Source organism: Brassica oleracea, chromosome C5 (genome assembly GCF_000695525.1).
Source record: "Brassica oleracea var. oleracea cultivar TO1000 chromosome C5, BOL, whole genome shotgun sequence".
NCBI classification, from domain to species: domain Eukaryota; kingdom Viridiplantae; phylum Streptophyta; class Magnoliopsida; order Brassicales; family Brassicaceae; genus Brassica; species Brassica oleracea.
The window spans coordinates 34,549,919-34,576,880 of record NC_027752.1 but is presented as its reverse complement, the minus strand read 5'-3'; the positions used below and the strand labels follow the sequence as shown (position 1 = coordinate 34,576,880).

Here is a 26,962-nt window from a genome sequence, read left to right as displayed (position 1 = left end):
ATAACATTGGATTTGAATATGAATTTTAAAATCAAAAAAACAATAACACTAAACTTGTTTTGGATTTTAAAATCTATTAAAATACATAAACCAATAAATTTAAAAACCAGACTAATTGAATATCATACCAACTCTGATAACCAAACTTTAAAAGAAAAAACTTGACCAAACTGAACCGAATTTGTAACCAAACATGTAACTTTAAACCAAAAATTTCTGGTCAAAATTCCAGCCCTAATCCCCCTACCCAAAAGATCTCAAACCAAAAGTCTAAAAAGCAAATCCAAATATCAAAATCTAAATCCATTCAAATCATAAGTAAAACCATAGCAAGCAACAACAACAATAAGCATCATCAAAGACAATACTAAACTGAAAACTGGAAACACATAACAAACAAAACAAAAGAAACACTACCACCCATAACAATAATAATACTCTCTCAAGTCTCTCTCGAACCCCACATTCTCATATAACTTAATCTGCCTCAGCATAAGCTGTTTCGAGATGAGCTTGCTCTGCTTCTCTAACTTCTTTCTCAGTCTTCCTTCCTTTCTTCGACTTGTAGTAAACACTCATGAACGTTCCAACTGCTCTATACTTCTTGCGGCAATGCTCGTACAAGTCACCATCAAACATCCTCCAGAAGCTCTTCTCATCAAGCTCAGACACAGCGTACTGAGGCTGGAACCCGCCGTTCTCTATCAGCCATTTCTCCATCTTACGCACAGCTTCCGATCCATCAAACTCTTCACCTCTTAGGACAGGACCTGGTGCGTAGTACACTCCAACGTCAGTGTACATCTGAGCATCTTCAGTGTCTCCTTGTCTCCTCTCGTACTCAAAACCTGGCTCAGGGTAAATCTGCTGTTTGATTGGTGCCTTGTAGAGCTTGTGCGGGCAAAGCCAAATCGGATACACCTGAAAAAGGATACAACCCAGTTTGAGTGACGAAACTAATATTAAATGTTATAATTTTGGGCCTGAGAGGATTACGGGCTTAGGCCCAAAGGGATTTTATTTTACCTCCATTTCGCGGTGGACCCATTCGAGAGCATCACCAACCTTGTAAAGAGGAACAAGCATGTCCTGAATCACATGCATATCATGGTAATAGTTTCTGATAGCTTCACCTTGAGTGGCCTTAAGAAGAGAGACCTTTGGAGGCATCAACCAACCAAAGAGGAACCTAAACCAAAACTGATCACCAAAAGGAAGAATCAGCTTCCCTTCCCAGTACAAGCACCTCGTGTGCCTATGGTAGTACTCACGAGTAGGAATATACTCAACAAACTCCCCCTTCTTCAGCGCGGTCTGCGCGTGCTGGTAGAACCACGGCTTGAACCACCACCCAACGTTGTTGATCTTGTTCCCTTTCTTCTTGGCCTCTTCTTTAGACGCGTATGTTCCAACCATCATCACACCTTCCGTCGGATTGTAAACCATGCCTTCGACGAAGTCAGGGATCTTCGACGTGTCTCCATCTTTAGGCGCGAATGAGTCCATGTAGCCTTGAGCTAAGGTTTGAAGATCTCCTTTAACCGGTATGTAAGTGAGTCTCATGTACTCCTTAACCGGTATAAGCTTGATCTCGGCTGCAACAAGGAGCCCGAGAGTTCCTTGAGACCAAGGGATCGCGTAGAAGAGATCAGAGTACTCGTTATCCTTAGTAGCACGGACAAGTTCACCACCAGCTAGAACAATCTCGTAAGCCACGACGGTATCTGCAAAGAGACCGTAGAGGTGAGAGCTTCCTTCAATACCGTAACCGTTAATGAGTCCACCAACGGTGAGATCATCAAGCTCAGCGACAACAGCGAGAGAGAGGTTCATGGGGACGGTAGCGCGAGAGATCTGTCCCATGTTGACGAGAGGCTCAACTCTAGCGATCATTTTCTCCTTGTTGATCTCTAGGATGTTGCGGAACTCTCCCAAGTCTACCTCGAAGTGTCGCGCTCTCTTGTAGTCGACGTTCCTCATCCCGACGGCGATCCAAGGCTTGCGCGCGGTGCAGACGAGTCCGTCCTTGGCGGCGTCTCTCTCCTTGAGGCGTTTGATGACTTTGGCGACGTTCTGGTCGTGTTCCTTGCGGCGTTTCTCGTAGGATTTGGACTCTGACCACATGTCTCCGAGGTAGATGAGGAAGTAGAGCGTGGCTGAGATTGGGAGGACGACGAAGATGACGATGATCCATCTGAACTTGACGAAGTAGTCGACCCATGTCTTCTTTCTCTTGGGCCTTACGAGCGGTGCTTGAAGATCCGACATTTTTGAGATTCCCTCTCCTCACTGCATCGAAACAAAACAAATCCTTGTGTAAGTAAACAAAAGAATCTTAAAGAATTTTTCAGATCCATCACTGTACAACAAACCACAAGAATCAAAATATGAAAATACACATATATTATACATGCTTGTGTGTGTGTGTGATCAATCTGTAAGCACTATAGTGTGGGCTCCATGGAAATAATGGACTACTGAACACAAAAACAACTAGGCATGAAGTTATATGCTTGTGGAAAGGACAAGGAGAGAGAAAGTTCTGGGTTTGGTTCTAGTCCTTGGATCTACATATCTACTCTTCCTACAAAGTAATTAAGAGAATGTTGAGCAGATTCTGAAATTTTGCATGAAGTTTGAAGAGGGAGATGGTTAAGATATCAAAATCCACATGGTTCACTAGTGGTATTTAGTAAACTATCAACAAAAGTCCGAGGGATCTAAGGAAGGAAAAAGATGAAACCAGAGACTGAGAGATAAAAGTACCTGAAGAATCCAAGGGAAGAGATAGAGAGAGAGAGAGGATAATTGAAAGTGTCCGGACAGTGAGAGAGGATTGTCTTTATAATTCAAAAAAGGTGATTATAGCCAGCCTGACTCACGTGTATTATCGAACAAAACAATTTGATTGCCCACTATTTTATGATTTTTTATTTAAAAGTTTTATATTTTACCAAAAGATTATTAAATTAATATCAACCAATATTAAAAAATTATGCCAGAAATTATTATCTGAATTTATACTATGTTTTTATTGTTTTTAAATGTGTAAAAGGCAAAATATCCAACAATTTGAAAGTTTCTTACAAAAGGTAACTCAAAAACATTGATGAGAAAAAAATAGAAAGTATATATCTTTTTAATAGTTTTTTTATTTCTCATTGGTATAAATTATAACGGATATAAGTCTACAAAGGCTGGAAGACATGTATCCAATCAAAGAATGTATATATGTCAAAATTTATATTTTCTAAATGCATTTTTAAGAGTTTATTGTATGAAATTTCCTTTCAATAATTTCTAGTGAAAAATTCCTACATGTTACATGTTTTTTTAATGTCCATGCCCTAAAGCATATGCTTGCTGATCACACAGCATTAATAATATCCATTTTTTTTTCTCATCAGAATTCATATATAAAGCAAAGGTCTTGGTTGAGATGGAACTGGATAGAAATTTTCCGAAGCTTATTGCACTTGATGATAAATAATGTAGCATATTTCTTGTTGATGTTGAATACACATGGATTCCATCCATGTGTGAGAGGTGAGGTAACCTTGGCCACAAAGAGAAGAAGACCTCTTACCTTCTAAGCCGGCTAAAGATCCAATCTTGCAGCCACATACAACACATGTTAGTAGTGAAGTCCCCGTTGTGGATATTGACCGTATTCTACAACAAAGAGATCTTTTAATCCCCTCTTCACCAGCTTTTGTGTTCCAGAATACAAATTCCTTAGAAGGTTCAACTGCAACCGATCTCATTCCTGCTTTGCAATCTAAAGCGGAGGCTACTCATGACGTTCCTTCAGGTCCTTCACATGCTTCAGAGGTATGCTCAGAAAACCCAATGATTATAACTTCATCCTCTTCTTCTCAGTCACTATATGAGAAGCCCGTTGATCCGCTTAACTCAGTTACCACTTTCACCACATTAATAGATTCACAATATATTCCCATTGATACACCGATTATGGAGTCTACTCCATCCAACATTATCAACAATGAGGTCCTAGAATCTATTGTTGTTGATCCCGTGACCACGACACCTAACCATTGTGCATTTGAGAGTCCTTCTCGTTTTACAGTGCTAGGTGATGGGGATGAAGTTGAGATTGAACCTCCAAGCTCGCTCAGCTTGACAAGAGGTGGGATGGAATCAAAATCTCCTATCAAGGACCAAAACATGGAATGGCAGACAGTACGAGGAAAACGTGGCCGTGGCTCCTATCATTAGCTATTGTCTTTACTACCATTGATGGCTTCTCTAATCTCTACTTTTGTTTTATTGGTTTGGGACTCAATACATCATGAAGCTTGTTTCATGCAAACTCTTCTCTTTTTTTTTTATCACAATAAGAGTACAAAGAAAATCTTAGTACGAATCCGTGAAGGACGGGTTTCTAGTGTCTAGCCAATAAGGCACCGCATGTTAACATACGAGAAAACACGGCTTCTTGTTCGAGTGTGCCTTGCAAGGAAGTCCGCTTGAGTGTTACTGGATCTGGGTTGATAAACCACTTTTCCGTCATGATAGGACGCTCAAAGAGCTTTAAACTCGGTAAGTTCAGCTGCAAAAGCTAGCCAGTCTTCTGGTGTTGTGATCATTTTGACTAATTCTTGGGAATCAGTAACAAAGTAATCGTAGAACCGCTGATGGCGAGATAAACATTTCAATACCCATACTAAGCTCTTTAGCTCGGTATGTAGTGGCGAAATTAACTTATGGCAACCTTGCAGGCCTAGGAGATCTATTGCTCCATCTTGAAGTTGTAAAATCCACCCTACTCCACTCGTGAATCCATCATTCTTCCATGATCCATCTACACGGCAAGTAAATGTAGGTAGATCTTACGGGGTTCCTTGGTATGGGTATTGTGGCATTGTCGTCAGATTCGGTTTCTTCATTGGCTAGGAACCATGCATTACACTCCTTTAATGCTAAATCTGTTGTATCCACTGGTGAGAAATCTCGCCCATTATAGAATTTTTCATTTTGTGCTTTCCATATATACCGGTAATCCAAGGAAAGACTCTGGTTAATTCCTCTATATTTCTACCAACATTAGTCCTTGCAAGCAGGTAGTTTATATTGGTGTAGAGATTCTCTGACGGAAATATCCTTGGTGTCGATGGAACCGTTGAGAGGGCCCAACATTGTATAGCTGGAGAGCATGTAAAATTCATATGATTAATTATTTCCTCCGCATGACCACATCTTGGGCAGATAGGATCGTTCCCAATATGTCTCTTAAAAAATCTTTTGTTTACTGCTACCGTCTCCGATAGAAATAGTTTATATTTTAAAAATTCATATACGAAAATTATTGGTAGCATTATAAGTGTCTGCATCGTAACACGATGATTTAAAAAAAGAAGTATCGTGTAATTTGGTGGAAAGGCGATCAATAAACATTTCTATAGACAATAATCTCTTACTAATATCTGCTAAAAACTATTCAGCTGATTTAGCAAATAGAATAAAATGCACTTTAACTTTAACAATAAAATCATGAGCTTTTGAAAAATGGCTACACTTTAAAGTAATCAACTGCTCAAAAGTAATGGTTTTCTTTTATTTTTGTAACCAAAAACTAATTAATTATATGAAATATGAAAAGGTTTACAGGGGTGATTGCACGTTTGAGAACGATATCCAACTCTGGCAAAATCTCGTAAACTATATCTAAAAATATGCCAACTATTACCACTCATGTGTTACAACTCCAAACCATATTTTTATGAAAATAAATATTGGAAACTTTTAATTTGAAGTCGGCAAAATTTCATTCACGCTTCAAGCTTTTGTTTCCTAGATCGTATTTCATGTTGAATGCATATACATATAGACAAATTCAGAAACTGAAATTTTGCTTGGGTGGTTGTAACTTATTATAAAAGCACCAATCATTTTTAGCTGAAGTTTTATTTTTCAAAGATTTTACATGGAGTACAAGAAATTGGGAACACCAATGTTTACGTTACAGATATCATTTTTTTTACAGCAGCAATTTTGTTTTTATGTAAGCATCCAATACAGGACATTACTATTTGGTCCAGTGCCACGCAAATAAACCCATGCGTTCACTTCTCCATCGACAAAGAAACATCATTTTCCAATTTAATTCTATATATTAATTTCAGATCAAACTTCCATTCATCAGAGAGAAGTGTGAAGAACAAATAGTCAAGTGACAGATTGTGATTTGTAAAAAGATTGGAGCGCGCATAATCACTAAACACTGTTTCAAAAGCTTTCTGTTCATCCTTTCAGTCTTATAGTTGTAACTAAAAATTTTAAATTACAATTTACTACATTAAAGAATTTAAGAATCAGTGAAGTAAGTAACTGAAGTTGAAAACGAATTAAAATGAGCGTAAAAGACAAAAGAGAACGGAGAAACCGAAGAAGAGAGTTTGGAAAAACAAACCTATAAACGAGGACTGTCCACCACATGTGCCTGACGTGATCTCAACTCCTTCACGTGACTTCTCTTCCTCATCTTTGGTAATATAATCATATCATCTCTAATCTCCATTTTTCTCACTTATTAATCCCTTTTTTATATCATGTGTTTCTGTCACTTAAGACTTAATTTAATGCACCCATGAACCCCTTGTTATTCTATATGTTTGATTGCATATATTCTTTTAACAAGTGTAGATCTAATTGTCCTCTTAACGTGCAATTAATTAACATGATATATATATATATATATATATATTATTATTGTAAGTTGTGGTCTTCTGTTTAACTTCTTTTTCTTTTTGAGCAAAGTCTTCTGTTTAACATTATTACATAATTTATGATTCTAGCAATAACAATTAATGATCCTCCTAACATGATCTATCAAGACAAAGATAAGAGCCAAGAAACCATTCAAAAAGAGAAAGAAGATAAAAAGTACCTTGTTTATACTCTTGCTCCTCTAAGCACATCCATGGCAGAGTATTACAATTTTTGTACCTGACAAAACTACACTGGAAAGCATTATTACGACTTCCATGTGTAAACTTCGACCAACAAATTTACAGAAGAAACACTTTTTAAAAAGCCCTCAAGTTGGTGACTGCTAATAGCAGGCGTCACTGTATTACGTGTTAAGGAAAGCAGAATCGTTTACTTGTAGAAAGAATAAACTTTATTTGAATGGAGAATAAATTTTCCATGTACTATATAACAAACCACTGGTATACACGTTGATTCACTGTTCTAAGAGATTGTGTGAAACACTGAAATATATCCTAAAACTTTCTGCCGCCAATAAGTGCCCCTCTTTTAGTGACATGCATACAAATGGCATTAGAATGTAAACACAAAACTGAGACTTCGTTATAAGCCATCTCTAAGGTCGAGAGAGAATTAACCAACCTGCCATTAAATAAAGAGGCTTTGGTCAGTCAATCAACAAGGGGGCACCAATGGTTGAAAACAGCAGAAACTGGAAGCTAGACTATATATCAGATGAAATACAAGACTCCACCAGACCATTGATCAAATCACACAATCTTTACAGAACACTAAGTTTCTATTATACATTGCACGCCAGGTTCTCAGCATCTTCCCACTTACAGACTTCGGTTCATTATTTTCAACTTTTTATCTAACTGACAACTCTTTTTCGAGTTTCAAGTATTAATATGAAAAGCCTAAACAGAAACTATACCAGCTTTTATTCAGTGAACGAATTACAACTGATTCTCAACTATATGCAAAGATTTATCTATTCAAGTGAGTTCAACTGATATTGGCAACCATAGGCAGAACTTACAAAGTTTCCATTTCTAGGTTCAGAGACTTACTCCGGCAAAATAAATCGCTAGTGATCCATACAACACCATGTTACGGGTTGAAGAAACTTGAGCCGCCCATGTTAATAGCAACGAGCACCAATACAGAAGTGATTACACTGAACCACAACAATGCTAATCCTGAAAATAGAAAGCTTAATAGTTTTAGACCAAGCAACCATGGACGCAAATCATAATAAGACAGAGCCTCGATATACCTCCATCATCAACGGAGCTTCTATCAGAACTCGGGGTTTTCACTTCCAAATCTGATATGCCTCCATTGCCAGAATCGTCCGGTTGAGATTTTGAGTCCTCCGAAGCCTTTGAGGGTACTGGTGGCACGCTTGCTTCACCTTCATAAAGTTTGTTCCCAGCTTCTGATGAAACTATGCCTTGAAATTCCTCGCTCAAAATTAATGCAGACAGCACATTCATAAACGACTCTGGACCAAGATCATCAGAAGGAATCTTGTCACGCACGAATGAGCTAGGTTCTTCGGAATCAGACATGTCATCATCGGAAGCATCTGCATTAATGGCTTTTGCATTGCGTTTATCATCTTCTTCATCCTCCACGTATGCTTTGTATGTAAGCCGCAGTAGTATTTCTCCAGCAGATCCCTTTCCAAATAAACTCCAACCGCCTTGCAGAACAACAATTCTGTCTGTAGGAACCGTATCTGGTAGTGATCCGAGGTCAACCTAGACGTACAATAAGGTTAGTAATAAGGTCATGCAGACAGCAAATAAGGATAGAATAAGCTTATGCAAACAGCAAAAGTGATTAATTCTGAGATTCTCGGATAAGGCACGCAGCCAATGGGTTGATATTGACAAGTATCAGACCAGATGCTGAGTACTCAAACTGCAGCATCAACATATAAAAACCCTTTAATTGATATATTGTGCAGAGAATAAGGGGATGTAAGTGGGTTCTTTATGTTGTTATTAAACAGTGTAAAGAATTACAGAGAAGCCCACATTTAGCAAACATAAGAAAGCATGACATAGAAGTAAAAGATCATCATCTTGAGAAATCATTTCAGACAACATATCAAGCAGTTCTTATGCATATTACAAACAAAATAAAAGGAAAGATGATTTACCTCTCCGGTGCCAATAGCCATATCGGCGAATCCAAGACAGTCATTGACTTCAATTTGTAACACTTGTTCTCTAGGATTTGAAACAAGGAATTGGAAGTCCTGACAAATATTTATGATACAGAAATATGCTAAACAGTTTTAGCGATTTGACAAAAACTACCGACCACCAGAATATGAATAAGCCATTGAGATATATAAGCACTTTACCTGATTCCAGATTGGCTGACCAGGAGCCCCAATCACAGTAGTTTGACTATTCTTCTTACTGCGGATAACTTGATCACCCATTCGTAAAATAACATATGGATCCGTTCTACCTATTACAAAATATAAAAAATGTTCTGAATGGAGGAACAAGTAAAGTGATGAAGAATATTTGATGAATGCATAAATACAGCTGATTTTTGTTGCTCCACGTATTCGAATGAACCTGGGGGTATATATATACATATATCGTATTCGAATGAACCTGGGGGTATATATATACATATATCGAAACTAAAATAACAGACTGCCAGAACGTAATCAAAGGAAGAAGAAGGAAAATATGGGGGAATACAACTTACCAGAGAACATGTATGGAAGTTTCTGGGCATTTACAAGAGTAACAGACAGTTCCCCAACAAAATCCTTGTTCCCTTCCTGCATGTCTCCAGGTTTTATGTCTTCTGAAACAGGTCCAACAGCTTTTCCTTTTTGGAAATCCAAGACAATTTTCTTTGGCCGGACAAATAAGCGAGGCAAATCTTCTGTCAGCAGTTTGGTCAAGAACCTGAAAGAGGTAAAGTGGGAAAAGGAGGGAAGAAACTGATATATCAAAACCTTGAGGAGAGTGAACAATCAACAGAGAGAAAAAGAAAGCTAAAATGAATAGCAGTATCAGATCAAACTATTCACAACTACAACTTAAAGTATATGCTCCTAAAATTCACAAGAACAAAAAACAGTTGGCTAAAGGAGGTTACGAAACCCCTTTCTACAACTATTTACCTCATCTAAACAGGAAACAGCTTTCAAGTACTAATCACTTATACTAATGCAGCATTGAACCCAGTGGTTGAAAAAGTTATGTGCAGCAAATAAGATGCATGAAGACAAGCATAGTAGGACTCACATGGATAGAACAGGAATTCCTGATGTTATCATCCGAAGCATTCATGCAAAAAGAAGAAAAAATTTAAGAGCAATTACTCATGTTCATATTTTCAAAATTAAAGGAAATGCGCTTTGCACATTATTCAGCAATAATTGATAGCATAACATTTCCACATTTTATAAGATCAACAACTCAACGTATCACTAAACAAAAGATTGCGTATCTACTCTTAAAGAAGATACAAAAAAAATATGTGAATGGGATTGCGAGAAAGTATCAGATGATCATGATTAACGCATACCCATTAGATTAAATAATCGGAATGGAGCCAGCTCAAATTTGATCTTTGGAAGTGATACAAAAGCCCATGATGCGGCTCCAACCCAAGGCGCTGACGGTATCAATCTTAACTTAACCCAAAGCTCACCGTCGATGTCAAAATCTCGTATACCAACTGGCACGACTACTGGGATGATACCAAATTTTAAAGTGAGCATTAACAACATCCGAGCACCACCAGTATACCTAAGACCAATCTGGTACCTATAAAAAGAAGAAAAATGACAGCATAAGGAAACCTTGAACTGAGCCGTGAGCAAACCGTTTACGTATCCAAACCCCAAAATGACAGAAAGTTCATTAACCATAAGTGAATTGAAGCTTCGGTGACTAACAAAAAACAACTGAAACCAACAATGCCACCATTTGATCCACTTGCACAATACATTGAGTACCTTAAAGCAAGTAAGAGTAAGCAATAGCACCAAAGGTATGAAGAACTTACTGCAAGTCATTGACGCGTCTTGAAGTCCTCCTCTCAACATTTCTAACAGACAAAGGCTCATCCCCAAGCGAAAACTGCTTAATTTCAACTCTCTTCACATAATCAGGCTTCTTCAAGTCATCAATCACAGGCTGCAACAACCCGACGAGCCAATTCTCAATCCCACCTCTATAAACTTTCCAGAGCTTCACCAACACCATGTTCACCCACTCCACCGACTCTTTCCTTTGCAAATCCCTCTCGAAGGACGGTGAGGGAAGCTGTGCCCATGGCCCAGCTCTCTGTTGTCTGTCTCGTCTCCGCCTCTTTCTCCACGCCCAGAGCTTGTCGCAGACAACACCAACGAAGAAGAAGAACGCAAAGAGACCAATCGCGTTACGGTTAATCGGTGGCGAGGGGATAGGATGGATAACGCCAAGCTGAGTCCTGAGCTTATCCACAATCGGATCTTCTCTATAGTTAGTGAAACTGTTTTGGTCGGTTTGAATCGAAGACTCCTGCGATGATGATGGTTCTTGTTCGTCTTCGAATTCATTCGAGAACCGAGCGAGCACAAGGCTCCTCGCGACCTTTCTCGCTGAATCCCCGCCGGAAACAAACCTCGAGCTCGCATTCGTGACCTGAACTCTGGTCTTCCGGGGGAGAATCCGCCTCCTCGCGAATCTATCGCGGAAGAGAATCAGGCCGTGCTCGTTGGAGCAAGGACATAACAGACGACGCGAGACGCTAGCGTGAGATAAGAAATCGAAGCTAGAAGAGGAGGGAGAAGATTGTGGAATCATTTATCAATCGTCTTTTTTTTTCACCGGAAGCTCCACGCAGGAGAGTCTAATTGACGCATCTCCAGAATAGCGAAGGTCTCTCTCACGGCAATATGAACAGTGAGTGGTGTACGGCAGTGACGACCGTTTCTCCCTTAGGGTTTTTTCGGTGAATAAATTCAAAATCGAGAAGGTTTGCAAGGAGATAGCGACGATGAGAAGATGAGAGAATGCTGAGAGATGGAGAGGGGAGGGAGGGATAGAATTGGCAAGTGATGGGTTTGTTTGTTTTGTAGTTTATGCGAACCAGAAGAATATGCGAGACTATTAGGAAAGCTGGAAAATACCAGTCACGGCCATTTTTTTATGCGCGTTAAAAACTATTTGTAGGAGCTCGCGTTAGTCCACTAGTTTTACTAAACAAATATTAATACTTTTCTGATCAAAATTTAATTTTATAAAATATGATTTTTTATCAATTATGCAAATTAATAAAATATAATTTACTATGGTATAAATAAAACTATTAGATATAATTTTTGATAGCAAAATTCTGGTGTGATGCAATCTAATAAATAAATGTATCGATTGCATTGTTAATTAATGTAATAATCTTCAGAATTTATAAGAAAAAAAATCAATGGAATATTATTTATAAATTTTGTAGTTTTTTTTTTCTTTTGATAAAAGACTAGTAAGATTGTTTCATATGTTTAGGCAGCTTATATATATATATATATATTTTTTTTTTGATAAATATAAATGCAGCTTATATATTTGATACCATATATTTTGTTGATGTCACGAAAAAACATAATACGTTGGAAAATCATATGGGTTATACTGTCTTTGATATCTTGAGAGGTCGGCGACCTAAAAGAAAAAGAGAAAAATGGTACTAGTTTACCCGTAATCTTTGGCTTCTTGGACTCTTCCACACGTTAGTCGGCGCTCTCCCACCATTTCCTGTCCACAAAAAAAAAAATACATTAAGAAAATGGCTTAAGAAGCATGTTAGTTAATGGCCCAGCTCCGACCATAGATTAGCGAGTGGTAGTGAATAGTACATGTTAGATAGATTTTTTTTTTTTTTTTAACTTTGCTACTTTCGTCTCTATCAGGGACAAAATGTAGAAAGCAGTATTTATGTTTTATCCCTTTAGACTCAAATTGTAATCATTACCATCACTATATTTATGGTCAACTTTCAATCTACTTTTATAATGTGAATATGCTTTCTATAATGTTTTCAATTTTAAAACATTAACCACGTGCGTCTAACATAGTATATTTTATGTTGACCCGTAGGAGAAATAGACGACTTAGGGGGTGGCTAAATCACTGATTAAAACATCATGCTATTTCGACATTTGATCATAAAACGAAGGTCTTTTACTTAAATAATTAAAATACATTCTTTCCTTTTACGACGGAACGTAATCTCAACCGTCCATCGTTTCCATCTATCTTAACCGTCGGCTGAACTGCCTTCTCCTGAATCGGGGACATCGATTCCTAATTCATAAACCCTAACTTCCTCCTTTGTTCGCGCTCAGAGAGCTAGACGCTTCGACGAACGAAGCCGCCGGTAATTCAAATCTGCCTCTATTCAAAAGTTATGGAAGGGGAGAATGTAACGGAGCCGTTGAATACGGCTGCGCCATCTACGGGAGAGGGTATCTTCGCCACAGCTCCTCCTCCAAGTGATTCAGTATTGGCTACTGCTGCATCGAGTGTCTCTCCAAGCAGTAAATCTCAGCCGGAGCAATCCTCTATGTCTGTATGTTGTTCACTCTTATTTCTCAGCTCATCCGTTTCCGCTTGTTACATAAAACTTGTTCCTCTCGATAAGACTCAATACCTTTAGAAGCTTTGCGTTAGTTGTACTTCTTGGCTTGTGATGTGATTTTCCGTATAAGATCGTGTGTTTATATCATCAGATGAATCCATGTGTTTAGATAGGTTATTCTAGTTTAATTCATTAATAGAATTTGTCAAGACTCAACCTTGTTCGGTATATGCTTTCAATACTTTCTCAGGTCGTTTCATTTCAGTCTCTAAACTGGTTCCATGATGTTTCGGTTCTTGCTGTGCAGATTGCTGTCTCTCAATCAGTTTCATCTTCCCTTACTGCGCAGTCGAGTGCTAATCCCATACCCCAAGCCCCGCATATGCTGCAAAATCCGCCTTTTGGTCGACCAGGAACACTCGCTCCTCCTGGACTCATGACATCTCCGCCTGCTTTTCCTGGTTCCAACCCCTTTTCCACAATTCCAAGGCCCGGGGGTCCTGCTCAAATCAATCCTGGTATCCATCCACACATGTATCCTCCTTATCATTCTATGCCACCAATGCATGGAACGCCCCAAGGAATGTGGTTGCAGCCTCGACCCATGGATGGTATTCCCAGGGCACATTTCCCTTCACATCCTACTCCTTTTCATGGTAATTACCCATTTCCTGTTCGTGGAGCTTCTCCTCACCTGCCATATCCTGGTTCTCAACCGCTTCCTGTGGGGAATACTGGCACTGTTCATGCGTTACCGGGCCACCAACCGTTAGATGTTCCTCCTGGTCAAAAGCCAGAAGCACTCTCAGGAATTGGTATGCTTGATGATTACTGATCCATGTAAGAGATGTTTGACCTTAATGGTTATTCTATTTAGTTTACATACTCTTTATCAGGATCATCTTGTATTTTGCAGATGACAGAGCTGGTTCTCAACTAGTAGGAAATCGAGTAGATGCCTGGACTGCACATAAATCAGAAACAGGAGTTGTTTACTATTATAATTCGGTGACAGGCCAATCGACCTATGAAAAGCCTCCTGGTTTTGAAAGGGAGGTGGGTTTAGCTGATTACATGTTGTCCTATTTCTCTGTTGGTTGAGCAATTTATAATATTTACTTTTTCTTAACTTCTGCAGCCTGATAAAGTGCCGGTGCAGCCAATTCCTATCTCTATGTAAGTTCTTAGATTGAGATCATAAATTTAAAATTAGTTGTCATATTTTTAAGATACAGTTTAGGATGCTTCTGCATGAGGATTTGTTATTGTTACATAGCTTGTGTATAAATCTTCTACTAGGCCGCCAAATATTTCATGCCCATGAAATCAACAGTTTATATTGGGTTGCATCACTTTCAGCCTGCTAATTTGTTCCAAATGTAGGGAGAATATACATGGGACGGATTGGGCTCTTGTTTCCACAAATGATGGCAAAAAATATTACTACAACAATAAAACAAAGGTAAATAAATACATGTAAAGAGGACGCACCATTTTATTGGCTTTGGAACTAGTGTTCTGTTACTCTATATTTTTCTGTTACACTTCTTGAATCCTCCAGTTTTCTTGATCAGGTAAGTAGCTGGCAGATTCCACCTGAGGTGAAAGATTTGGTGAAGAAAACGGAGGAGAGGTCAACGGAGAGTTTAGTTTCTGTGCCGAGCGCTGATTTAACTGAAAAGGGTTCTGAGCAATCAAGTTTGAGCGCACCTGCTATTAACAATGGTGGCCGGGATGCCGTATCGCTCAGAACTACAATTGTTCCTGGTTTCTCAGCGTTAGATTTGGTTAAAAAGAAACTGCATGATTCTGGAGTGCCTGTCTCCTCTACGACAACATCTGAAGCAAATGGTGGTAAATCAAACGAGGTCACACCTAGTGGAGAGAGTGGAGATGGTATGGGCAAGGTAAAAGATGCTCCTGGAGGTGGTGACCTTTCTGATTCTACTTCAGATTCCGAAGATGAAGATAGTGGACCATCGAAGGAAGAGTGTATCAAACAGTTTAAGGTATTGCCTAGTCTGCACGTATGAATAGTTCTCGTGGTCTTCGTTTCTGTGTTTTTTGACGTAGTGTTTGGTATAGATACTTTTCATGTTTTTTCCTTTCTGCACGTCAAATGTATTCAGGTGTATCTAATATAAGGCAGTCTAGGGAAGGAGTAGAGGAGACCATATATTGGAATTTTCTTCTATGAATAGATCTTGTTGGAATAGATGAATGTCGTGAATTGACATGTTGAAGTACCATTGGTAATGGTGATACTAGGGGAAATTTTCAATCCTGGAAATCTTGAAATTATCCAGGCTGATGTTTATTTTGACTAGACTTCTTATATCTCGTTTCTTATTTGTTAGTTTTTATTGAATTTTGCAGGAAATGCTCAAGGAGAGAGGAGTGGCACCGTTTTCTAAATGGGAGAAGGAACTGCCAAAAATTATCTTTGACCCTCGCTTTAAGGTTTGTCATGCCTAAAGATCATAACAATTGACAATATTTTGATACCTCACCTGTTCGTATATTTCCCGTTTATTGTTTCTTTTCTTGCATACACTTGCAGCTTGTACATTTCCAGTTAATTTTACTTGTTTCTATGCAAGCACTGCAACATCCACTCGTTTTAGGTGTTCAAATAGAGCACAAATAAAAGCTTCCTATGTATCTCCTACTCCAGGTGTCGAATGATATTATTTGCATGGTGACGTGACAATAATATCATACTCGATTTTCTTTTCACTGATCTTTTTGCTGCTCTCTTTGTTTACATCTGTATTATATTTGTAAACATGAGTTTCAATTTGCTTATCTTAGAGTCTTAAAGCAGTTTCCTCTCTGATTAGTTAGTTGGTGCTTTGTATGCTGGCTAAACCATTTATTGCAGAAGAAAGAACTACGTTTTTGGTTTCTTCCAATATTGACTAAGAAACCATTTGAGAATGTATGTCTTTACGTGACGTTAAGTGTTTATCCCCACCCATCATATGTCATGTTGCAAGTTGCAACTTCATTCTTTGTTAGCTAATGGCAATGACGAGGATTTAGTGTTGTGTCAAATTTTCATTTTTCCTGTTCTACTGTCACAGCTTGCACTGTGGCCGTTTTCGATGCTGTATTTTTATTTGGGAGTTCATTTTTCTTGCAGGCAATTCAAAGTCATTCTGTTCGAAGATCTTTATTTGAGCAGTACGTAAAGACTCGTGCTGAAGAAGAACGTAGGGAAAAGCGTGCTGCTCATAAGGCAGCTGTTGAAGGTTTCAAGCAGTTGCTGGACGAAGCGTCTAAGGCACATTTTTTTTTACTTAACCGAGTTCCTCTTTACTTTTGGGCTACCTTACGTGACATTTTTCTTTTCTTTTTTGGTTTTGGATGTTTCTTAACCCGTACTTCACTTGTGGGAATTTATTATCATCCTGATATTTTTCAGGACATTGATAAACACACTGATTATCATATTTTTAAAAAGAAATGGGGAAATGATCTGCGGTTCGAATCACTTGAGCGGAAGGAAAGAGAAGCTTTGCTGAATGAAAGGTACGAATCCATATCTTGCAATCAGATTTCTATGTATGCGTAAAAGTTTCATTGGATAATTTTTTCTTCGTGTTGGTTTTTGAGCGTCTTATTACTCATCCTTTGTTTTTTTCTTACCTTTTCCATGAATTGGTTGTAGAATCCTTTCTTTGAAACGAGCTGCTGACCAGAAGGCGCAAGAAATCCGCGCAGCAGCAGCCTCTGATTTCAAGACGATGTTACATGAAAGAGAAGTGTCCATAAATTCACATTGGTCCAAGGTGGGTGACACATTTGTTTCGTCCCTTAGTGAGCAAGATAGATTTTTTTTCTTTTTTTGGAACGGACTAAAGTTAGGATTTGAGAAAGTGACCATAGTGGCATAGTCTAAGTTTCCATTCCGATTAGCACTTAGCAGTGCTTACCAGTTGAAGTTTTGAGTATTAGTTGTGTTATCTGTTATCTAAGTTTCCGTTGATTGGCACAATTTTACTGGTTAGCATGCACGACGCTTATATGATGTTTTCTTCCCTGTTACATATTAGGTAAAGGATAGCCTGAGAAATGATCCAAGATATAGATCTGCTGCACACGAGGACAGGGAGGTCTTTTATAATGAGTACATTGCGGAATTAAAAGCTGCAAGGGGAGATGATTATGAGATGAAAAGTAGAGGCGAAGAGGTAAACTAACTTTATATATTCACAATCCATGTGAACCGCGAGAAAGTTCTTTTGATTTCTTGTCTGTGTTTCTGGATTCCAGAATGAAAATGATCTATCTTTCGTGTTGGGAAAGCTACAAGACACATATGTACTTACATCTTCTGTGATTTCTGAATTTGGGTACAGGATAAACTGAGAGAACGAGAGCGGGAGTTGCGAAAACGGAAAGAAAGAGAAGTGCTAGAGGTGGAAAGGGTACGACAAAAAATCAGAAGGAAAGAGGCAGTCGCCTCTTATCAGGCTTTGCTAGTGGAGAAGATCAGAGACCCTGAGGTATTTCTTCGATCTGTGTTCACTTCTCCCTATGCAGCGTGCTAAAGCTTTTCGTAGAGCTGCGCAGCAGCACTACATCTAATCCTCTATTGGAACATGTTAAAGAATTGGTTAGTGTTAGGTTGTATCTTCTTTGCCCTTCGATTCTGAAATAATAAGTTGCCTTCTATATGTAACCTGTGGAGATTCTGATCTTTCTTTGTCTATCTTCTTCAACATCCGAAGGCATCCTGGACAGAATCGAAGCCGAAACTTGAGAGGGATCCACAAAAACGCGCCTTAAATCCGGATTTAGACCCTGCTGATAAAGAGAAGCTGTTCCGAGACCATATAAAGACATTGTACGAGGTACTTATCTGTAAACCTTACCAAATTAAACTCTTAGGATTGTCTCCATGCAACAAGATGAGAACAAGCTTGACTATCGCTGACCTCTTTTCTACTTCTTCGTTGTGGTCTGTTTGAGAACTTGATTTGTCTTATTCCATGTAATTGCTCTCTGGTTGTGTATTTGCAGAGGTGTGCCCGTGACTTCAAAGCTCTTCTAGTTGAAGTCTTGTCATCGGAAGCTGCTTCTCAGCAGACGGAAGAAGCAAAGACCGTGCTCAACTCTTGGTCGACGGCTAAACAAGTACTCAAATCCGACATCCGATACAGCAAGATGCCCAGAGATGACAGGGAAGTCATATGGCGCAGATATGCCGAAGATATCTTGAGGAAACAGAAACAAGATAGCCCTCAAAAGGAAGAGAAACCAAGAGATTACAAGATCTAAAAGCTGCAGAATGCATTTTCGTAAGATTAAAAAAGCTCAGTTTCTATACGAAGCTCATTTGATTTATCATTCATCAATCAGCTTTGTATATTCGACAGAAGAGCAAACTACTTGCAAATTCTTTGATTTTCTCCTTTGAGGATTATGTGGTTTTTGCAATTTTAGAACTGTAACAAGAAGATCCTGTCTTTGTTTGATGTCTACTTTTACTACACTTTCTATATGGTGAAACCTGTATTTTCATGACAACCGAAAACTAAGATTATGTTAAGCACGGTTTAGTATGATGCAGAAAGTGGGCATGTTGGGATATTACAGTTTGAGTAGACATTTGTGGTTTAATAAAAAAATCTCATTTTCAAGAATATAAAATCTAGGGCCATGAGACGTCGTACATAGCCAAGACAATATTTTGCGCAAGAATCAAACATGTTGTTTATTTTGTCTGTGTTCCACAAAAAATGTTATCATCCTTCAAAAAATTAAGGATTTTTTAGCGTTGAAACCTCTCGTCTAAGTTTATTTTGAGTAAAAACTCTCAAACCAAATATTTAACGAAAAAATTCACAAACTAACTTTATTTAATGAATTAAATCCTACCAAGTCATAATTACCATTACTATCGGTAAATTTTTAGTTTAAGGGTTTCTACATTAAGTAAACATAGTTGAAGAGTTTTACTATTAAAAATCAAAAAAATAATAATAAAATTTTATACTATTATCTAAAAATTAGTTACTTAAAATTTTTAAAATTAATATTTTTTAATTTGTTTTGTAAATATATGAGTTTGATGTGTTCTAAACATCAACATTATATATGTATACATTAAAAATGTAAATCCCCAGAAATATAATAAAAATTATTTAAGGATTTATTATTACATTTTTATTGGATAAGATATAATTTTTAGATATACTTAAAAAACAAATTTACTTAATATAGAAACTCCTAAACTGAAGATTTATCAATAGTAGTGGTAATTATGATTTGATAAGGTTTAATTCATTAAATAAAATTAATTTGAAAGTGTTTTTGTTAAATATTTAGTTTGGAGATTTTTATGCGAACAAAATTTTTTAACCTTAAAAATCCAAAAAATAAAGCAATATCTAAAATGGGGGATAAGGCCCAAAGAAGATAATAGACGAGCCCATATACAATGGGCTTTCTTTAAGAACATTTCACGATCTACGCGTAGCCGCCGACTAACTCTTCACCATCACCGCCATAAGCGAGGTTTAACGTATAAATCGAAACTTAACCTTAGGCTTTTGTCAAATATTCAATTTCACGGAGTCAGACATGGAGAACGGAGATATTCCCGAGAACGCCAATGAACGTAAGCAAACATCAATCTAGTTTTTTCTTGAGCTCACGGGCAGTTTAATCTAAGGATTTCGTCGTCTTCTTTGGTTTATAGATTGCCCAGGTCCTCAATCGGAAAGTGCTGGAAAGTCAGATTCTTGTGCAGGTTGCCCTAATCAGGAAGCATGCGCAACTGCTCCCAAAGGACCTGACCCAGGTTACTATTTACCCCTCTATTACTTTCTCGATCATGCAATCTTTAGATTACAAATGAATTAGGGTTTTGTATGTGTCTGCTTTTGTGTCCATACTGAAAATTATATCCCAATAGTTACTTTAATTTGTTGAAATCTCTGGGTTTTGAAGATTCTTACAGCTTCGCCTTGGTCCATTTTGAATAAAGAAAAAATATCGATGCCTTTTGTATCTCTGTGTTCATAAGAGCTTACATCTCTTACTTAAATCATTCATCTTCCTATAGCTTCTGGAGGTTTATGTATTTTTTGTATTATAGAAACTGGATCTCTAGAGTAGCAAGTAAAATGCTGTTTTACTTTTAACTCAACTTATGTGTTTTACTTTTAACTCAACTTATGTGGAGCTATGTTGGGACTTGTGGCTGTATTGTTCTTTTGAGAGTAACATCTTTTGACCATTAGTTAGACCATTGATTTGTTTTATACTATATTGCTTGTTTGAGCTCCATATGTGTTTTGAATCTCAGACTCGCTTGTTTACTAGTTGAGTTTTTTTTATCAGCGCTGACACTTTGTGTTTCCTTCAGATTTGGTTGCCATAGCAGAGAGAATGAGCACTGTTAAGCACAAGATTCTTGTCTTGTCTGGTAAAGGTGGGGTTGGTAAGAGCACTTTCTCTGCTCAGCTCTCGTTTGCCCTCGCGGGAATGGACCATCAAGTAGGCCTTATGGACATTGATATATGCGGCCCAAGCATGCCTAAAATGCTAGGCCTTGAAGGTCACGAGATTCACCAGAGCAACCTCGGATGGTCCCCTGTCTATGTGGAAGAGAACCTTGGTGTCATGTCCATTGGTTTCATGCTCCCAAACTCTGACGAAGCTGTGGTCTGGAGAGGTCCCCGCAAGAACGCTCTCATCAAACAGTTCTTGAAAGACGTCTACTGGAGAGACATCGACTACCTCGTGGTTGATGCCCCACCGGGAACTTCGGACGAGCACATCTCCATCGTCCAGTACCTTCAAGCCACTGGGATCGACGGTGCGATCATCGTCACGACCCCACAGGAAGTCTCGTTGATCGATGTCAGGAAAGAGGTGAGCTTTTGCAAGAAAGTGGGAGTCCCGGTGTTAGGAGTGGTGGAGAACATGAGCGGTTTGTCTCAGCCGTTGGCGGATGTCAAATTTATGGAGATTGGCTCTTCCATTGACGTGACTCAAGACGTAATCTCTTGCTTGAGGGAGAATGCGCCAGAGCTTCTCAACGTCTTGGCTTGCAGCGAAGTGTTTGACAGCAGTGGAGGAGGTGCAGAGAGGATGTGCAGGGAAATGGGAGTGCCGTTTCTTGGGAAAGTTCCATTGGATCCACAGCTTTGCAAAGCAGCAGAACAAGGTAAGTCGTGCTTTGAGGGTAACAACAAGTGTTCTGTTAGCGCACCTGCGCTGAAGAGCATCATACAGAAAGTCCTTGCTTCGATGACCGAGTGAAGTTTAAGACTCCCACTAAACAGATCCTTTGGTTGGATCTGTAGAAAGACGAATGGACTTTGCTATGAAGGTGTTGTGTGTAGGCTTTTGTTGTAGGCTTCACATGTGTAATAAGATTTATATTATGAGATTGGACCATTAAATCTTGTCGACTTTAATATTTACTCTCGTTGAATTTCTTTAGAGTATTTGGCTATCGAGGGGTTGTTTTGATATATGCATAAATTTAAGGCGAAAACTGAAACTAGTCCAAACTTATTGTCATTTACAGAAAATATGAATCTTTACTGGCCAATTGAAATTATTAAATGTTGTCGGAAAATAAAACATGTAATAATGCTTGCTAGAACGGAAAATCTTTCTTCGCCTTTGTCTTTATCTCGCCGTCGACGGTGAGTTTGTATGAACTCTGATTTTAGTTTTCCTCATTAGATCGCCTTCTTCCTTAGGTTAGGGTAGGGGTTCTTGGATCATCATCGTCCAGATGCTTCTTTAATAACCAAAAGGGATTATTTTGAATTGAGTGTGTTTTGTAGTAAGTTCATCAGGGAGCTTAGATTTTAACAACCAGGGTATGCTCTAGAGTCTAGGAATTCAAAACCAATCAGTCTTAAGATTTAGAATTAGAACCAACTTGAAGGGGCTGAGTTAGGTCTCCTCCAATGGGACACCAAAACACTAAATTTCGTGTAGTTTCATGTCCAATGGGACCAATGTTTTTAAACCCGATCCAAATATTGAATCGGAAGACTTATCAGATCACTGGATTACAAGGTCGACTGCGGGTTAATAAATTAATTAATTTTATTATATAATTATATATTAGCTATGTAAATAAAAATATAGAAATTAAAGTTTAGTATTTTCTAAATGTTTTTTAAAAAACATAAATAATAGTTTGGATATGTATATATTTTATGTTTAAAAACATTTAGAAAATACTTAATTTTAGTTTTTATATTTTTATTTTCATTTGACATACAAAATATCAAAAAAAATAGTTTAGACTATTTAAAATTTTCTGTGACAAGATAAGAGTTATGACATCTAAAAAAACAAAGACATAAAATTCATAAATATCCAAATCTCTAATGTGAATAATAAATAAAACTTCAAATCCAAAATAAACCAAAAGTAGAAAATCATTGTAATAAATGATCAGTAATGGAAATAAACTAACACCAAATTACATCAATTAATTTTGGTTCTCTCTACCATCGTTCACTTCATTTTCTTCGGGTGGCATAGTAAAATTTCATCAAAATCTAAAAATCACAAATATAAAACTGAAAAGAGAAAATTTAAATTTTTTGTCAGCACCTAACTTTTTAACTGGAAACTTAGAAGATAAAACATAACTAAAAACTAAAAAAAAAAAAAAAGTTATTTATTGGTTCAACCGGTGGTTCAACCGGTATCAGGTTTCAGATTTACTGGGGTTTTGCGGGTTTTTGCGGGTTTCTAAATATTGGGTTTTAACGAAACCCAAACCGTTGGGTCATCGGGTTTACCGGTTCAACCGCGGGTCCGGGTCGGGTTTCGGATGCCCTCAGGGCTCTTGTGGTTCGAGAGATTCTAAGTATTCTGTCATGAGCCAGCAATGTGTAGTCATGTGTCCTTTGATATTCTATGTTGGATTTGAATTATCTAACTTGTTTAGGATCAGGACAGCAGTTGGGCCTTCTGAGTTTATTCCATGTTTTGTGGTACATGGTTTTGGTTCAAAACGCAGCCTCTGTTTTGAACATCGTTTTGGTTAAAATTCTCAAATAGGTGTTCTTAGTTTTACACACATGTTTTGTAATCTCCAATAATTATATTTAACTAAATCCAACCAAATATATAAAATTTAATACCAGCTGCATCAACGTTTAAAAAATTGATATACGATATTGCATTGGGCTCAATCTTTAGTTGTCACCCAGATCTTGAGCTCAAAGGAATCGTAGGATTTAAATAACAGCACAAGCTGATCTTCTAAACCCCAAGATAGAGTCACAATATCCAAAACATAATAGTGATCCAAATCTCTCTCTTGTAAAAGTTCAGTTTTCTTTGCCAAAGTAATGGACTTTTTATTTACGTTCTTGTAACAAATGGGTCCAATAGTACTTATTACCCCAATCCCACATCGCTAATGGCTGAAGGCGAGATTGAGTATATATGAGGTATATGTCGGACTAAAGATTAACTCTGTAAAGGGAGTTATAAGCCAACCTAACTCATTGTCGGTTGACTTTTTAAATTATTCTAATAAGTTGTGTTTATTTTATATAGATTTTCTATAAATATAACCAACGATATCTCATATAATCATCACACCATACTACAATAGATTTGGTAGCGATCACTTCTCTGATGATAAGGAAGCTTCAACCCTACGTAAAAGATTTCATAAGAATGTAACAGTTGAAGAAACGAGAACCAGCGTGTGGAGAAGCCTCTTTTAAAATCTAAAAACAATTCAAGGCAAAGATGGTCCCTTTCTTATGAATGTGGTCTCTTCTTTGATAGCATAAAGATTAATCTAAGGGCAAGAGTAGTTTTTTCTGCTACCACCTGCAAACACAGTTTTTGCGGTTGGTAGCGGTCAGGGATGTTAACATGGGTAATTACCCATGGGTTTACCCAAACCTACCCACTAATAATAGGTTAAGTTTTTACCTATGTAAGATTAATTGGGTCAACCATGGGTATTAATTTTAAAACTCATATTTATGTTGAGTAAATACAAAAGGGTAATGGTGTACCCATGGGTTTTCAATTATATATATAGATTTTCACCATTTTAATTAAATTGCAAAAACCTTTTTTTTTCGTCAGAACCAAAAAATGAATTTTTCCGCCAAAACCGTAAAGTAAATTTTCTAACAGAAACCAAAAACGAGTTTTCCCGCCGAAACCGAAAAATCGAATTTTTCTGCCGAAACCACAAAACCGAGTTTTCCCGCTAAAACCATAAAACTAAGTTTTCCGTCAAAACCGCAAAATCGAGTTTTCCCGCTAAAACTGCAAAACTGAAATTTCCCGCAAAAACCGTATAATCGAATTTTTTTCGCTAAAATCACAAAATCGAGTTTTCCGACTGCAAACCGCAAAATCGAGTTTTCCCGCCAAAACCGCTAAAGGTGTTTTCTCGCCAATACCGTAAAACACAATTTTCCAGCCAAAACGATTTTTCCCGCCGAAACTGAAAAAACGATTTTTCGCGTCAAAACTGAGAAACCGAGTTTTCTCGCAAAATCTAAAAACCAAGTTTTCCCGCCAAAACCGAAAAATCGAGTTTTCCCGTAAAAACGAAAAACCGAGTTTTCCCGTCAAAATAAAAACGAGTTTTCCCGCCGAACCCTAAAAACCGAGTTTCCCCGCCGAAACCTAAAAACCGAGTTTCCCCGCCGAAACCTAAAAACCGAGTTTCCCCGCCGAAACCTAAAAACCGAGTTTCCCCGCCGAAACCTAAAAACCGAGTTTCCCCGCCGAAACCTAAAAACCGAGTTTCCCCGCCGAAACCTAAAAACCGAGTTTCCCCGCCGAAACCTAAAAACCGAGTTTTTCCGTCAAAATCAAAATCGAGTTTTCCCGCCAAAACCGCAAAACCTAGTTTTCCCGCCAAAACCGCAAAACCGAGTTTTCCCGCAAAAACCGTAAAACCGAGTTTTCCTGCCAAAACCGCAAAACCGAGTTTTCCCGTCAAAATCAAAATCGAGTTTTTCCGCCAAAACCGCAATACCGAGTTTTCCTGCCAAAACCGATAAACCGAATTTTCTCGCAAAAACCGTAACACCGAATTTTTCCGCCAAAAATCGCAAAAAGATTGTTCCCGCCAAAATCGAAAACAGGTTTCCCGCCAAATTCTAACAAATTTGCCCGCCAAAACCGAAAAATCGAGTTTTTCTGAAACCGCAAAAACAGGTTTTTCCGCCAAAACCAGAAAGATTATTTTTTCCCGCAAACCGCAAATATCGAGTTTTCCAACCAAAACCACAAAAAAAATTTACCGACCAAAAACCGCAAAAAGAAAATTTTCCGCTAAAACCACAAAAACAACTTAACAAGTTTTCTCGTTAAAACCATAAATGAGTTTTCCTGTTAAAACGATGTTTACTGTTAAAACCGCAAAATGAGTTTTCCGGTTAAAATTGCAAAATATTTTTTTTCCCGAAAAAGCGAGTTTTTCCGCCAAAATCGTAAACGAGTTTTTGCGCTAAAACTGGTTTTCTATAAAATTGCAAAATCTTGTTTTTATACTAAAGTTCACATTAATGATATTAATATTTTACATGATCTTCAGAGTAAATAAGATAATACTTTGGGTACACACGGGTAAACCCATACCATATTGGGTTATTTTTATGGTTTGGATTTCAATCTTGATGTTTCTGGGTTTTTGCAGGTTGGGTATAAACTGGGTTGGGTTATTTGTGGGTTGGGCTGGGCTGGGTTATTTTACCCTACGTTAACATCCCTAGTAGCGGTTGTTGGCGTTTTGCAACAATCACTCAAACCGCTTTAAACCGTTTCAAACCGCTCAAAAATCTCTTAAATTCAAAAGTTGGTTCCAAATAGAGTTTGCGGTTGCGGGAGGGTAAATTTTTTTTCTTTTTTAAAAAACAATAAAAATGCAAAAATAAAAATAAAAATTTTAAATTGAAATAATAGAAATACTAAAATATATCTATTATATTTTAATTTATATTATAAAAAATTTAAAAGAAAAATATGTTCTATAATTTTTAAAAAAATTAAAATATAAATTTTTAACGGTTACGACGAAGTTAACGTCCAAATCCCCGAAGAAGAAAAACGTAGAAAAATTCTTCGACAAATACTTTTTCGAAATAGATTTTTCTCTACGAAAAGCTTTACGGAGGAAACGCGAGTCATCGGACAAAAGCCCGAAAATGATCGTTACGCAGCGACCGAACACGTGCTCCACTCGGTCGCTACGTAGCGTCCAAGTTCGAGCCAAGGCTCAGTCGCTACATAGCGACCGAACGTCCATTCCGCTCGGTCGCTACGTAGCGACCGGGCTCGAGCCAAAGCTCGGTCGCTACGTAGCGACCGAGCTCGAATCAAAGTTCGGTCGCTACGTAGCGATCGAGCGCTCGTAGCGACCGAGCTCTTCCGAAACATCGATACGACATTAGTCCATGCGTTCTCGTCTACCCTTCGATGCTATCTCCCGAAGACCATTTCACGATTCCCCGCCATTCTAAGTTATCGATCAAACTTTACCGTAAAAATCGCGGAAAGTTCGTTCTTTATCAAAAGAGGCCGTAACAAACGCTTCGAGTCGGAAGACGGCCCAAAAGGACCTAAGACATGACTCGAGGCCCGACTTACGATTTCTTAACCAACA

The 26,962-nt window shown here is 38.0% G+C and overlaps 4 protein-coding genes across 6 annotated transcripts; 2 read left to right on the top strand and 2 right to left on the bottom strand.

The window, feature by feature from the left end:
- Positions 1-288: 288 nt before the first annotated feature.
- Positions 289-2,876, bottom strand: LOC106295235 (delta(24)-sterol reductase). 2 transcript variants are annotated; one of them, XM_013731085.1, is made up of 3 exons: positions 2,767-2,876; positions 1,027-2,289; positions 289-921 (listed from the first exon to the last, which is right to left on the bottom strand). In XM_013731085.1, the coding sequence occupies exons 2-3, from the start codon at positions 2,266-2,268 to the stop codon at positions 478-480; spliced, it is 1,686 nt and encodes a 561-aa protein (XP_013586539.1). In that variant the 5' UTR covers positions 2,269-2,289; positions 2,767-2,876; the 3' UTR covers positions 289-477. The 2 variants fall into 2 exon arrangements, with proteins under 2 accessions (XP_013586539.1, XP_013586540.1); XM_013731086.1 differs by lacking the exon at positions 2,767-2,876 and adding an exon at positions 2,411-2,745.
- A 3,943-nt stretch (positions 2,877-6,819) lies between these two features.
- LOC106295597 (tricalbin-3) lies at positions 6,820-11,871 on the bottom strand. 2 transcript variants are annotated; one of them, XM_013731535.1, is made up of 9 exons: positions 10,780-11,561; positions 10,297-10,538; positions 10,014-10,032; positions 9,466-9,671; positions 9,107-9,216; positions 8,900-8,998; positions 8,009-8,495; positions 7,803-7,931; positions 6,820-6,975 (listed from the first exon to the last, which is right to left on the bottom strand). In XM_013731535.1, exons 1-8 carry the CDS (start codon positions 11,559-11,561, stop codon positions 7,843-7,845), a joined length of 2,034 nt encoding a protein of 677 aa, XP_013586989.1. In that variant the 3' UTR covers positions 6,820-6,975; positions 7,803-7,842. The 2 variants fall into 2 exon arrangements, with proteins under 2 accessions (XP_013586989.1, XP_013586990.1); XM_013731536.1 differs by lacking the exon at positions 6,820-6,975 and adding an exon at positions 7,119-7,371 and having other exon boundaries at positions 10,780-11,871.
- Positions 11,872-13,030: 1,159 nt separating this feature from the next.
- On the top strand, positions 13,031-18,899 carry LOC106295720 (pre-mRNA-processing protein 40C). The gene is made up of 14 exons (XM_013731694.1): positions 13,031-13,320; positions 13,637-14,144; positions 14,246-14,385; positions 14,468-14,505; positions 14,713-14,791; positions 14,904-15,338; positions 15,706-15,789; positions 16,472-16,612; positions 16,754-16,860; positions 17,000-17,120; positions 17,385-17,522; positions 17,691-17,837; positions 18,063-18,185; positions 18,355-18,899. The coding sequence occupies exons 1-14, from the start codon at positions 13,159-13,161 to the stop codon at positions 18,610-18,612; spliced, it is 2,481 nt and encodes an 826-aa protein (XP_013587148.1). The 5' UTR covers positions 13,031-13,158; the 3' UTR covers positions 18,613-18,899.
- A 930-nt stretch (positions 18,900-19,829) lies between these two features.
- LOC106343259 (cytosolic Fe-S cluster assembly factor NBP35) lies at positions 19,830-21,799 on the top strand. Its single transcript, XM_013782423.1, has 3 exons — positions 19,830-19,954; positions 20,036-20,137; positions 20,705-21,799. Exons 1-3 carry the CDS (start codon positions 19,918-19,920, stop codon positions 21,601-21,603), a joined length of 1,038 nt encoding a protein of 345 aa, XP_013637877.1. The 5' UTR covers positions 19,830-19,917; the 3' UTR covers positions 21,604-21,799.
- The last annotated feature ends 5,163 nt before the right edge of the window (positions 21,800-26,962 follow it).